Source organism: Panthera pardus, unplaced genomic scaffold, assembly GCF_024362965.1.
Source record: "Panthera pardus isolate Hobbes unplaced genomic scaffold, ASM2436296v1 HiC_scaffold_25, whole genome shotgun sequence".
In the NCBI taxonomy this organism is placed as follows: Eukaryota; Metazoa; Chordata; class Mammalia; order Carnivora; family Felidae; genus Panthera; species Panthera pardus.
The window spans coordinates 13,949,116-13,963,911 of record NW_026526821.1 but is presented as its reverse complement, the minus strand read 5'-3'; the positions used below and the strand labels follow the sequence as shown (position 1 = coordinate 13,963,911).

The following is a 14,796-nucleotide window of genomic DNA, read 5'->3' as shown; positions in this document are numbered from 1 at the left end:
CCGTGAGATCATGACCTAAGCTGAAATGAAGAGTCAGAGGCTTAACCAACTGAGCCACCCAGGTGCCCCCCGCCAAAAAACGTTTTAAATGACTTGGTTTGAATGGTTAACACATGATTAGCCGTTCACACTTAATACACATGTTCTTACGACATGTTCTTATGACAGAATGTGAACAGCGATCTTCACTAAAACATTAAAAAGCTCATAGACTTAGTCATTTTAATCCATTAGAAGAATAATAAATCCCCTCTTGGCTCTGGGTGAGTAGAGAGTAAGGAAACATCACTGCTTCCAGGACTGCACCTCCAAAGAAAGAACTGGTCCCGAAGCCCACTCCTCTGCGTTCACACACAGTTTTCATATCTCTCGTAAAACTGGGGTTCTACGAGGCACTAGACGGAAACACCGGAAAACCGTAAACCTGAAAGGGGGTGCATGGCTTCGATGTGAGAGAATTCATGTGGAAACTAACCAAAGGACAGCCTCCACCCCCCATTCTCGGCTGGTTCTGCCTGCCTGCCTGCCTGCCTCCAACCGCCCACATCCCAGCATGCTTTGCAGAGACCTCACGAGGCCATGAGCTGCTTTTCTGGGATTAGTGACCGAGCGGACGCAGGCAGGAGAGGGCAGTATAGCCTACCACTGCTCCGGGGTTTGGACAGGAGGCGGACCATGTGACATTCGATTCCCCAGCCTCCATCCCGTATGTATAGCTGGGAATCCGGCGGGAATGAACATTCCCAAGGAGGCCTTTTGGATTTCAAAGACCATAAAGTCAAGCCAGACACAGAGTGATGGGAGCAAAGTGGGCTGTGGGGAGGTAGAAATGCCACAGCCAGTCCAACGCAAGCACCGTCTACATGGGAGCGTCACAAGTGCCCGTGCAGGAATCTGACCCCCACACTGGCGAGTCTTCCAGCATTTGAAAGAGAAGCAAAAAATATGGACTACTTAGATTACATTCTACCCACGTTTTAACAGCTGGAATCTCGTTCCTATTTTGAAGAGAAAACGGCCCAGAGAAATAAAAGCGTGTGCATGGGGTGAAATTCAGGGCAGAGGATGGAGGTTTGCAACTCATGGTGATAACTAGGTCGTGACACAAACTAAAACCAAACACCCCAAAAATATCTAACTGCTCTCTCAACGTGCTGTAAATTACCAGCTTCTCATCACCCCAACTAGCTGCTGTCATCCTGCAGAGACCTGAGGAACCGCAAGAACGAGGCAGGGCAGGAGACAGATGCCCTCTGGGTGAGAGTCCGCGGCCGTTACAACTGGGGGAGCAGGAGTCTGGACGAGACAGGACAGCTCTGAGGAACAGACGGGGTCCCCCCGCCACTCCTGGACAAATGACTTCCCTTTCCCTGAGCTGGCCTCCGCTCTGTCATCGATAAAATGGAGGCTGAGCCCTTCCCGGGACGGGGTCAAGGGGAGCAAATGAAATGCACCTAGACCAGTCCCCGCAGCACCAGGAGATCACCAGCCAGCTGGCCGCGGGCCACTGTCACTGTGTCCCCTCCCGCCCGCCTTCTATCTGGGGTCAGGGCCTTAACCGTCTCCTGCCAAGGTCTCAAGAACCTTCAATGAAGGTACCTGCCAGTGATTTCAGGACCTGGTTTCTTTTCCTTAAAGCAGGCCCAGGACACAGTTGAAGGGAAACTTGATCTGCTTCACAAAAGAAAGCCTCTGGGGTCAATGTCCTGAGAGGCCACAGAGTCACAGGGCTGAGCTACACCCTACTTGGGGCCTCAAGGTTTCTTCTCAGTCAAATGGGAATAAATCCGCAGCTGCAAAAAGAACTTGAAACAGTGCCTGGTGCATAGAAGGCACTCAATTCGTGCCAGCTCGCTCTTGCGCGTTTAATAAGATATCTCCTGGATTTTTGTACAGTATCGTGAGTGTGAGTGTGAGTGTGTGTGTGTGTGTGTGTGTGTGTGTGTGTGTCTGTGAAATCAAATCCCAAGAAGGCAAACATTCTTAAGGGACAAAAAAGCACGCTAGGAGACTATTCCGAACACGCCTTGATCTGTACAAAAGCCTCCCGGGACCTGCTCCAGTATTTATTAACTTAACGATGAACACGTGACGGGCTGTGACATTTCTTACTCTGTTCTCCTGACCTACTTTGCTTGCACAGGACCAGGCTGCTGTTTTGCTCCACAGTCCCAAAGCTGCTCCCGGAGAAAGAGCCTATCCATTCTCTTTAGCCTCTGCGCTGGGCTGCTGGGTGTGGCCAGTTCTGCTTTAAGAACATCTCCTAGGGGCGCCTGGGTGGCTCAGTCGGTTGAGCGTCTGACTTTGGCTCAGGCCATGATCTCACGGCTTGTGAGTTCGAGCCCCGTGTCGGGCTCTGTGCTGACAGCTCAGAGCCTGGAGCCTGCCTCGGATTCTGTGTCTCCCTCTCTCTCTGCCCCTCCCCTGCTCGTGCTCTGTCCCTCTCTGTCTCAAAAATAAATAAAACATTAAAAAAAATAAAATAAAATAAAATAAAAATAAAAAGAACATCTCCTGGGAGGAAGGGACGCTCCTCCTTTCAGGTTTCCCCCAAGCTCTCAGTGACTTCATTCCTGCACCCCCTAACCCATCCCCATGGAGTGCCCTTAATCGCTCCCCGTAAGGGGCTCCCCACACCCAAAACGAGCCAACAGCTGGGCACATTCCCTCTGAGGGAACAAAAGACAGAGGGGGTTAGACAAACATCGTGGGCATCAGACATGGGCCGCTGGCTTTTTTCACCAATGCAGGGGCCCAGCTTCCACGACAGCTCCCACCCAGAACCAACCTACACCGTCCAGTTCTGGGGAAATGGCCTCTGGAACAGGGCTGACAGAGCTCATGCCCCCCAAGACCGTCCAGAACTGACAGGCAGGAGTAAGATGTCCATGCAGAGTGGGCTCAGCTAAGAACAGAATCCAAGACTCTTAAGAGTCTGGGACATATCTGGTACATGGCGGCAGGCACGGATCTCCCCCACCCACCTATATCCCCAGTATCCACACTGGGTTATATCACAGAACGAGAATAATCCCGAAGCATCAAGATGGTTAACTCTTGCCATGCTACAATGATGTACAGCCTGACACGAATTCTTCTTGCCCTTCAAAGCAAAGGCAGAATCTGACCACAGCCCGTGTGATCCAGACCGTGCCCCCTTCCCCACCCATCACTTACCATCCTCTCCTCCCCTCTCCTGTCCAAACCACACTGTGTCCCAGCTCTCCCCAAGAAACAGCAGGCTGGCTCTGTCCCTCCACCCAGATCTTCTCTAAGCCCCCGCCCTTGAGATCACCTTGCCTGTGTGTTTACTTGGGTATTTACTTGGGTGTCTTTCCCACTAGGATGCCAGCCTTCAGGTGGGCAGGGACGATGTCCTGCTCACTCCCGTATCCCCAGCATCCAGCACGTGGCCTGACCCACGGCAGCACCAAAGATTTCCAGCAAAGTGTCCAAAATCAAATAGAGCAAAAGACTTCCTATCAAACCCAGGACCATCCCAGCTAATTTCCACTTTGCCTCCAGACAAAGGATTCCTAGTAAATGATTTCGCAGATTACCAATCACTCTTCTGTCTTTATTTGCAAGGCAACAAGCAAAGTGAACAGAGTAACAGCTCTGACTCGGGTGTTTGATATTATAAACCGTACTTTCTGTATATTCTATCGGTGTGTATAATTTTTAGGATACATCTTTTTTAAGGTTATTTATTTATTTTGAGAGAGACCGCGAGCTGGGGAAGGGCAAAGAGAGGGAGACAGAGATCACAAGCAGGCTCCATGCTGGCAGCACAGAGCCAACGCAAGACTCGAACTCACGGACTATGAGATCATGACCTGAGCTGAAATCAAGAGTCAGACGCTTGAACGACTGAGCCACCCAGGCGCCCCCAGAGTTTTAAGTCTTCTCCCCCAACACACTCAAACACTTCTTCAAACCGCTTGGTAGCCGCCTGGAAAGGGTTTTGCCTCATCTGATCCTCACATAACTTGCTAAAAGAGAAATAGGATATTAACTGCTGCTCATCTGGGTCCACCTGCTGTTCTCAAGCCCATAGGATAGGAGACTGCTAAGAGCTAGAACAATTCACTTCCCTGCGAGCGAGGGAGAGGGGAGGGCAGAAAACGCTGGGCGGGGGGAGGGCTACCACCTGTTAAAACAGCCACCTCTTATAATGTCCTATTTGGCTTAAGAGAAAAAGGCAACAGGAGAGAGAACCACCCAGCACAATGATAAGAGATTCATTTACTGGCAATCTGTGGAAATACTTCTGATCCCTGAAAGCATTATTTTGAAAAGCAATTTGTGCGGTGGTTCAATTTACTCCACGAAATTTAAAAAGAACAGCACCACTTAAAATAGCCACGGAAACTATTCTGGTGCCAGCTTCATCAACGCAACTACGAAAGCATGATTGTTCTCTTCACATACCTGAAAAAAACGAAGCCCACACACATTATCAGCCGGAACGCAGCACAGGGCAGTATTTTTAACTACAAGATCACTGGTTGGTGTCGCGACAATAAACGACACGATAATACCTCCGCCCCCTGCTTGCGTCACAGTTATCGAAGGTTCAGTTAAAGCTGTACATTTGCAGCCAGTTTTGACTCCCACCTGTCATGTTGTCCAAAGAAACGAGCATCAACCTGTCCATCTTTATCCCTCAGAGCTTTTGCAGGCCAGAACGGAAACCCCTTCAGTTTTGCCCAGACCAAAGGATGTGGATTGCTCTGGGAAAAGAAAAACAAAATCCAGAGTTTGTACGTATTGGACAGCAAGACGCGCCATATACAAAGCTTGCCGTATGTGCAGAGACAGCCAGGCCACCAGCTGAACAGGAGCAGTTCCACGCAGGGTCTCCCAAATGGGCTTCCCTGGGAGGGCATGAGGCCAGGAGGCCCGGGCGAAGCTGGTTCTGGGGTGAACGGAGAAAACAGGGAAGAACGAACCACAGACGAGATGAGGCTGGAACACTGGCTTGAACACACCGCCCTTAACCTAGGTGGCCGTGAGCAAGAGTGTCCACCTCTCCCTGCGACATGGAGACAGCGATGCCTACACCCTCTGTTAAGCCGGAGGATTAAATGGGCATTGTATCCAGCATTTAATAAGGGCAGTATGAGCCGCCTTTGTTCTCTCTTGAGGGCTGCAACTCTTCAGGGGCTTCATCTCCAAAGGCAGGAAGAGACGTAAACTATGTTTCACTTTTCCACGTTACTTGCCCAATCTCACCCCCCAGTAAACTCCAGCCCTACCTCCACTCACCCACCAGCCCACCCCGGGAACACCCTTCTCTCTGCAGAACACTGGTTTGGAAAATACAGATGGATGAAGAAAACAGGGTGATTTATCTCTTCCCATCTCCCCACCCCAAACCGCCCACTTGGGAAACACCACAGAGCCAATCCAGAGGCATACTTCCAATTCTCTCAAAACAGGTTCATCAAAGAACACACTTCATTATGACTCTCACTACCTCACTGCCTTCTCCCTAATGAGCCCCATTTTGCTCTCTAGCCTGCAGTCTGCCCGCGGTTAATAAACCCAGGAAATCACAGTGCTCCCTCTGGCACATGGATTTTCAGCCCCAGATGTTTATTCCACCTGGATTACTTTCACTCTGCCATTACTTTATTGGTTTAAAAAAAAAAAAAAAGTTATTTAAAATCTTCTCCCAAAGTTTCATCAAATAAGCCACCCAGAAAAGGGGGCCTTGGGTAGTCCTCTAAGGCATGAGTTCTGAAAATGAAGTAAGGAAAGGAAATACAACTCACACAAGGCTCACAGAACCAGTTATCTCGTTTCTGGCAAGCAGCTAGGTAACACTCTGGACATACTTCAATTTCATTCATCTGTAAAACAAAAATATGTTAGGATGTGTCACGCAAGGGGCCTCACATCTGGAGACGCTCAAGGAATGCGAGAGGATATTAGCAGTTAAGATTAGCTACACCAAGTCCCTCAGTGGGGAACACCTCGGAGAAGAATCCAATCACCTCTCACCAACCCCCGAGATCCCACCCAGCCCGAGCCACCACCACCCCTCTCTGGACCACATCTGGACCAGCTTCCCACTCTGGTTGCCACTGCGGTCCAGCCCCCAAGACACAGCGGCCAGACCCATCTTGCTCATCGTCCACACCTTGTACATCTGACGGTTGGCTGTTGCAAATGGAATCTAGGAGGTACAGGACGGTCCCCGGAACAAAGAATTCTCCAGAGTAAATGCCAGTAGTACAAGGCTGAGAAACTAACAAGGAAATAAATCTAAACTCCAGATCAGCTCCTTCAACACCGAGTGTGACCAGGCCTAGGCCGACCTGTCTGAGCTCCCCCAACACCTCCAGCTATACCCCGGCTTCTGCTCGCTGTGCTCAATTCCCACCCAGCTCTGGTCACATCATCCAGGGCAGGTGGTATTTTATCTAAATGGACCACAATCTAAAAATTATGTAATTGACCGACTGTCCTTCCCTGTGAAAAAATACATTCCTCTAGGGGACCTAAGTACGACTTAGAACCCACAAGCCCCTTTCTTGGATCTCACTTCAGCCTCCACCATTTACTAGCTCTATAACCTTAGGAACAGTTGCTCATCTTGTCTGTGCCTCCATTTTCTCATCTACAGAATGGTCATGTGAGCAATACCTACCAAATAGACAACGATTATAGGAGATAAATGGAAAACGTGTTAGGTGACACAGTGATCAATACACTGGTTAACATTTATCAGAGATCTACGCTGGGATCATCAAAGTGTTCTACAGGTACTAATTCATTCATTCTTTACATCCTCCAGAGGCAGGCCTGCTCTTTCCCCCATATTACGGATGGAAAAAATGAAATCCCAGAAAGTCAAGAAACCCGCCCAAGGTTCTCTGCAGCAAAGGGGCAGGACCAGGATTTGAACCCAGGCAGACGTGCTCCAGAGCTGACGTGTTTCACCTGTCATTGCCCTGTTCGTTCCTATTCTCTTCCCATCATCAAAAGACTTGTTTTTCTCTTTATCTCTGCATCATGTAAGGTGTCAGATACTAAGCAGTTGCTCAATATACTACTAAATAATAATTTTATAAATATAATTGACTAACTCAAAGGTCAATGGATAAATGACTGAATAAAGGAGCAAAAGAATAAATAAGTAAGAAAGAAAGTGGTGGCATATATTTCCTGTTCCTACTCACTCTACTTATGGGCTATTCTGAAGGTACTGGCAAGAACAAAGTGGTAACATAAGGTCCAGGGCAGCCCTGGCATCGAAGCCCACACAGCGGCAATGTATCACCAACAGGTAGATTTAGAAATGCCAGGCACAGAGTACCTGCATCCAGTAAATTCCACCTGGGGGTAACCCACTGATTAAACACGTAGGCTTTAGCTCCCAAATCCAGGAAAACAAAGGAATCCCCAAGGGGAAAGCAGCTGGACAACTCACTCATACAAAACTCTAAGCCAACAATGAACATATCAGAAACAGTATATCATCACTTGTCATCAGAAACGTGCAAACCAAGGGCACCCGGGTGGCTCAATCAATTAAGTGTCTGACTTAGGCTCAGGTCATGATCTCGCAGTTTGTGGGTTCAAGCCCTGTGTCAGGCTCTGTGTTGACAGGTTAGACCCCAGAGCCTGCTTCAGATTCTGTGTCTCCCGCTCTTTCTGCCCCTCCTCTATTCACACTCTGTCTCTCTCAAAAATAAATAAAATCTTAAAAAAAGGGGGGGGGGGTCCTGGGTGGCTCAGTCGGTTAAGTGTCCGACTTCAGTTCAGGTCATGATCTAACGGTTTGTGAGTTCAAGCCCCACGTCGGGCTCTGTGCTGACAGCTTGGAGCCTGGAGCCTGGAGCCTGGAGCCCGCTTCGGATTCTGTGTCTCCTTCTCTCACTGCCCCTCCCCCACCTGTGCTCTGTCTCTATCAAAAATAAACGTGTAAAAAAAAAACAACAACCATGCAAACCAAAATCACAGTGAGATGCCATCTTGCAGGGAAAACATAGATACACGTATTTTTTGAATTATAACTTCCAAAACTGGAAAGGACACAGAAAAACTACCCAGGTTGTTATACATGTTGCTACAACTTTTCTAGAAATCAATCAGGAAATACCTACATGAATCCTTTGCTATGTGTATAGTCTCAGACCTCGTAGATGCCTTCCTAACAATTATACTAAGAAAATCATCGTAAAAGCCATGAAAAATTCTGTTCTTCCTGTGTATTTAACTATCTGGGAAAACACTCTTAAGTGAAAACGTTGATTATAAAACTCTCTCTATAAAAACATTTAGAAAAAGGGGCGCCTGGGTGGCTCAGCCAGTTAGACAACGGACTCTTGATTTCGGCTCAGATCATGACCTGGTGATTCGTGAGTTCAAGCCACACATCTGGTTCCGCACCTTGATGGTATGGAGCCCACTTGGGATTCTCTACCTCCCCCTCTCTCTGCCCCTTCCGTGAACAATCACTCTCTCCCTCAAAATAAATAAATTTTTTTCTAATTAAAAAAAATATGTAGGGCACCTGGGTGGCTCAGTCGGTTAAGCGTCCGACTTCAGCTCAGGTCATGATCCCACAGTTCGTGAGTTCGAGCCCCACATCAGGCTCTGTGCTGACAGCTCAGAGCCTAGAGCCTGGAGCCTGCTTCGGATTCTGTCTCCTTCTCTCTCTGCCCCTCCCAACGTGTGCTCTGTCTCTCCCTCTCTCTCTCCCTCAAAAATAAATCAACATTAAAAAAAATTTTTTTTTTAAATAATAAAAATATATATAGGTAGAAGGGTGCCTGGGTGGTTCAGCTGGTCAAGCCTCGACTTCAACTCAGGTTATAATTTCACTGTCCATTAGTTCAAGCCCCACATTGGGCTCTGTGTTCACAGCTCAGAGCCTGGAACAAATTCTGTGTCTCCCTCTTCCTCTGCCCCTCCCCCACTCATGCTTGCTTGCTCTCTCTCTCTCTCTCTCTCTCTCTCTCTCTAAAATACATTTTAAAACATTTTAATAAGTAAGGGGCACCTGGGTGGCTCAGTTGGTTAAGTGTACAACTTCGGCTTGGGTCATGATCTCACAGCCTGTGGGTTCAAGCCCCACATCAGGCTCTGTGCCGACAGCTCAGAGCCTAGAGCCTGGAGCCTGCCTCAGATTCTGTGTCTCCCTCTCTTTCTCTCTCTGCCTCTCCCCAACTCGCGCTTTGTCTCTATCTCTCAAAATTAAATAAACATTTAAAAATTTAATAAAGATATGCAAAAATGGCAGTATCCTAAGGTATCCAAATGTTTCCCTTACAAATGAATGAATGAGTGAAGTGCACAAGAGGCTGAAATCTGCTATAGCTCGGTTTCTCAACTCTTACACTGGGGTCTAATAAATTCTGCTCCCTGACTATCCCACAACCACTGGGGCCTCAGGGTAGGCCCAGGAGGTTCACTTCTTCCGCACCATCAAAACCATGGGTATTTCTAAGAGGAACTGACTTCTAGGACTCTGCAGGCCACTCCCTGAGAAACAGTCAAAACCTTTCCCCCAAATACCATTAAAACCCAAACATCTTCCACAAGAAGACTAAAAGGGGCCTGGCCCAACGCCTCGGACTATGGGGTGAAGAAATTAAGAGCCCCATCTACACAACCAAGAAAACTCAAGATGCCTCGTTCCTGACCATGACGCAAGCCTGAATAATAAAAGGTCATTTGCACCTCTTGAAGATCACGGCTAAGATAGCGTTGATTTCCGGCATATGGGGCGGGGGTGATCCCCTCTTCGTCACTTTTACGGGGGCACCGTCTATGCCTCAACAAATTCCAAAACAGCTACCGTTACCCACTAAGAGATTCTGCAAATGGAAATCAGCCACGCCAGCCCCTCACTCTGGGTGCATTTAAAACAGGACAGTGAGAAACACATACCTCATGCTCACAGATTTTGATGACTACTTTCGCTATCTGGGTCAATTTGTGATTTCCTAAGGGAATAAGAAAATAATGATTAATTCAAATGGAAACACGTTTGTAACACGCGGCTTTGGGAGTACACTTCCCCTAACAACCTTTCAACTTGCTTTTCCCCAGGATTAAGCTTTTAAAGGCTAAAACACAGGATTCTGGATCCTAATATCAGTTTAACTTATGTGACTTTTCCCAGAAACACTGACCAGTCTTTGGTGCCTCAATGTTCTCTCTGAAACTGAGCAATTTGTGTGGGATTCCTACAGTTCACAGATGAACATTTGGAAGATGCTTTTCTATTCAAAAGGCTCCAATTAGTGGAAAGGAGCCTTATTCACCCATTGTTCCAGACTCCAGCCCATGAAGGGCAACAGAGGAGAGAAAATAATTAAATGAGTAGCTCTGCTACGTCTCGTGCCTCAAAATACATTTTCTTATTAACTCAAGAAGCCTTATCAGGAAGCAGGTATGAATGTTCCCATTTCATTAATAAGTATGTCAAGGCTCAGGAGTCGTTGTTTACACGGGACTACTTGGCTAATGAGTTGAAAATCTGCCCCAGATCTAACTCTAGATCCCTCACCTTTGCTAAACCAGAAGACAGGATGGCAAAAAACAAACAAACAAACAAACAAACTGTGCTTTCTTCAAACATTATGGTGTTTTCAGAAAACATAAACTTGTTGACAAAAAGATGTTACACACACACACTCCTCGATTGCTGGCTTGCTTTAAAAACTCACAAGATCTGATAACTCTATCCAGTGGTGACCCCCTCAGACCAGAAAGGAGTTCCCATTCTCTAGTCTCTACTCTCTGCTTGGCCAATGGCCAACCTGGCTTGTGCTATTTTTCTGCCACCTAATCTCATCCACTTGTTTACACGATCTTACCCAGCCTTTCTATATATTTGAGTTAATAATCTTTACACAGATTTTCAACCAAGTGCCCCTTAGCCTCTTTCTCCCCTCCCCACACGTCTGGCCCTGCTCCTGAGCTAATAATGTAAAACACGTGCTTTTAACAGACATCCACCCACTCATACATCTTCCCTTACACATGAGCTAACCATCTACACTAGGACTATACAGGAAGAAGGCAGGGCTTCTGCTCTTAAAGATCTTACATCCTTAAAAAAAAAAAAAAAAGAGAGAGAGAGAGAGAGAGATCTTACATCCTGGTGAGGAACTCAAACGAATAAAAATAGCACCATCCAGGAAGTGTGATAAACGCTACCATGGGGAAGCACAGGTCCTGTGAGATCTCCTAACAACAGCACCTTCTGGGTCACAAGGGAAGGCACCTCAGAGAAATGACAGGCTGACACTGAAGGACATGAGGAAGTCATCAAGGCAGTGTTCTAGCAGAGAACAAGAGGAACAGAAAGGGGCAGGACACGGAGAGCTCTACGTGACCAGAGGGTAGACAGAGAGGACTGTGGGAGAAGGTAGGGCAACATGAAGGGTGCCACGAGAGGAGATTTTAATGGAAATTCTCTTCCATTCTGTCCAGAAGATTCAATCCACAAAAATGCAACTGACACAACTTTATCCAGAATACAAAGACCTCCTAAAATGCAATAATAAAAACACAGACCACCCAGTTTTTGAAATTGGCCAAAGATCTGAATACGTATTTTACCAAAAAAGATATACAGATGACTGATAAACACATGAAAAGGAACACGATACCGTTAGTCATAAGGGAAAGGCAAATGACCACCACCGTAACCGCTCATACCTTCAAGAATGGCTAAACTTAAAAAGACAGACAATACCAAGTGCTGGAAATGGGGAACAACTAAGACGCTCCCACACGTGGCTAAAAGAGGGTAAAAGGATACAATCGCTCTGCAGAAAGTTTGCCAAAATGCCTCGTAAACTGAAATATAAACCTACGGAGCAGCCCTACCACACCTAGATATTTACCCATGAGAAATGAAAATGTGTATCCACACAAAGACTTGTACAAGAATGTTCGCGGCGGTTTTATTCCTAACAGCCCAAAGCGGAAAACAACTCCAATATCCTTCAGTATCGACAAAGGGAATGGATCGACAAATTGTAGGTGAATACCACGAAAAACCACTCACAGCAATAAAAAGGAACAAAACCACTGAGACAAACATGCTCTAGCCACCCCGCCCCCCCCAAAAAAGCTACACTGCATGAAATTATCCAGACACAGAAGAATGCACTAGGACTCCATTTATATAAAATTCTCGACTATGTAAAACTAATCTATGAGGACAGAAAACACGGAGGAAGGTGGATTTGCTGGTACAGGGGAAGTGGATTATCAACTCATTATCTTGAAATGCAGAGTCCCCACCATCCCCTACCGATAAACATTAGCAATCTGTACACAAACGTTCTCAGTGACTGGCCCTGGCACACGAGAAAAAAAAAGCAAGATTTTTCTGGAAAGGTGGGCGAACGGGCATGACACGCTCTTCTGTAGGAGCCGTCTGAGCCACTCACCTCCATTATAAATGATGCAGTTGTGCAAAATCCACTTTGCGTCGGCCAGGAAAGCTTCTGTACAGCCATACATTTTCTTTTTAGCATTCTGGGGAGAAAAAGCCAAGGAGTATAATAACCCACGGGTCTATACAAGCTGCAGCCAATTAACACCTGCGTCCCCACATCATTTTTTTTCCCTTCTCCTCTCCCCCGCGCATTATTTCCTTCGCAGTCATTTGCCAAATTAACGAATGCGTTTACCCATCTCCCAAGATGCTATCATATTTGAGATCTATAATCCTATCAAAAGGAAGTCACCGAATTCATCACAGTAACTTGAATTTTGGCCTCTTATATAAGCAACTGTCATTTATCCAGCAGCCCTTTCCAATGAACCAGGATATTTTATATATGTTTATATGTTTATGATTAATTGTAATAGTCTCACGTGAGCCTTGTGATGGGAGAACTTAATGACACATTTGATATCATCCCAATTTTACATACAGGGATACTAAGGTATGGTGATATTAAGGAACTGATTCAAAGCTACAAAGCTACTAATTTATGGAGCTAGGATTCCAGCCCTGTCTTTTTTTAATGCCTTCTTTTTCTAAATACCATAAGGGTGTGTGCAACTTTCCAAAACAGGTTTGACTCAGCATTTAGTGGTCAGCAATAAAAACAATACAATGTTTTCTCCGGATCCATGCTTTTCTTTATCCATATTTTGGGGCCAAAAATTTGAAAATCAGCACCAGAGTGATGTGCATAATCTAAAGTGTTCCAAGAACAATTTTCGGCATGGAACTCTAGCCTGAACTCTTAAAAAACATCTTCAGGCATTAAAGACATATCCGTATCAGTAGAGTAAGTTCTAGGGAGTCACGTCTTTATCAGCCATCTGAAGGTTTTCCAAACACTTCATTTTCTCTTTTCTCCTTCCTTCTGCCCTCATTAGCACCTCTCAGAGAGAGAGGAGTAAGCAGGCCTCAAATCAAGCAAATCACTAATTCGTAGAAGTGTGACTTTTTCAGGTATAAAGCTGCAATCACCAGCAGAAGTAACATTTGGAGCTGATCAGTAGCATCCGGCACTCCACTGCAATCCTTGGAAGAATGTTACAGAAGTTATAGGATCAATGGTTCTTCCATCCAAATAAAAATGGCGCAGGGGAAAGGTAGAGAAACCATCTAACTTGAGATGGGGCACAGGAAGTGAGGAAAGGTCGTTAGGCATCTCGATAATTCGGGGCTACAACGGTGAGGTTCTTTGATGAAGGCCAACCTTTTCCAATGTACAAAGATCCATAGGATGGAAGATGTATTCCGCGTAGTCGGGATGCTGTTCCAATGGAACAGGCTTCTGGAATGCATCCGTCTATAAAAGAAAGAAAAGAGGTGCACACACACACACACACACAAACCCATCATTACTGAGGAAGACAGAGTATTAATAGCAACAAAGTACTTTTCAAATGGAGACAACTTTTCAGAGGATACAGTTCTAGGCGTTTCCATACAGGAATGACCTTAGGGAGTACCAAGCTGGTTCAAGTTCTAGTTCTGAATGGTCATCAATCATCATGGGAGCTGTTCTGGTTTTGTGGTTTGTTTTGTTTTCAATATATACCCAAATTAACAGGTCCTGTCCTCTTCTATTAAGATCAACAAGAGAACACACAATCAGCTACTTTGAACGTGAATGGTGAATAAGGCTTATCAATGTCCTGCAAAAATCCTGCAAAACGGACTGTCAGTGAAATCTAGTCACACCTAGGGATGACACAGTAAATAAAGTCCCCCTAAAGTGCCAACAGATATTTTACACTTGGGGGGAAAATTCAGACACTGAGATTTTGCTCCCCTGTTAAGAAGCCAAATTACCCACAACACAGGGACCATGTCAACATTTTTCACATTGATCCATGTTCTCTTAAGCCCTACGTGAACCAGCTCAAAATGCAAGGCCCGGTTTGTCGATGGGTGGTGTTACCAATATTTAAAAATTTAAAAGAGGGGCGCCTGGGTGGCTCCATCGGTTATGCAACCGACTTCCGCTCAGGTCATGATCTCACAGTCTGTGAGCTCAAGCCGCACGTCGGGCTCTGTGCTGACAGCTCAGAGCCTGGAGCCTGCTTCGGATTCTGTGTCGCCCTCTCTCTCTGCCCCTCCCCCTCCTCCTTTTTTAATAAAAAAAATTTTTTTTAATAAAAAAATTTTTTTTTTTTTTTTTTAATTAAAAAAAAAAAATCCAAAAGATTTGAAATGCCTGCCTGGCTTGGTCAGTGGAGTATGTGACTCTTGATCTATGGGGTTATAAGTTCGAGCCCCACACTGGGTGTAGAAATGACTTAAAAGTCAAATCTTGGGGCGTCTGGATGGCTCAGTCA

General features: G+C 46.1%; 1 protein-coding gene across 25 annotated transcripts in view; it reads right to left on the bottom strand.

Annotated features, from left to right (window-relative positions):
* Nucleotides 1-14,796, bottom strand: part of ZMYND8 (zinc finger MYND-type containing 8) — a 125,358-nt gene that overhangs the window by 58,715 nt on the left and 51,847 nt on the right. For 24 of the 25 annotated variants that reach the window (XM_053890176.1, XM_053890179.1, XM_053890175.1 and 21 more), the window contains 5 exons: nt 13,692-13,784; nt 12,423-12,510; nt 9,904-9,959; nt 5,778-5,855; nt 4,618-4,733 (listed from right to left, as the gene is read on the bottom strand). In XM_053890176.1, the coding sequence (XP_053746151.1) occupies nt 4,618-4,733; nt 5,778-5,855; nt 9,904-9,959; nt 12,423-12,510; nt 13,692-13,784 (431 nt within the window). Of the gene's footprint in view, nt 1-4,617; nt 4,734-5,777; nt 5,856-9,903; nt 9,960-12,422; nt 12,511-13,459; nt 13,785-14,796 lie in introns of those variants that run through there. The other variant, XM_053890193.1, reaches the window with a different exon arrangement.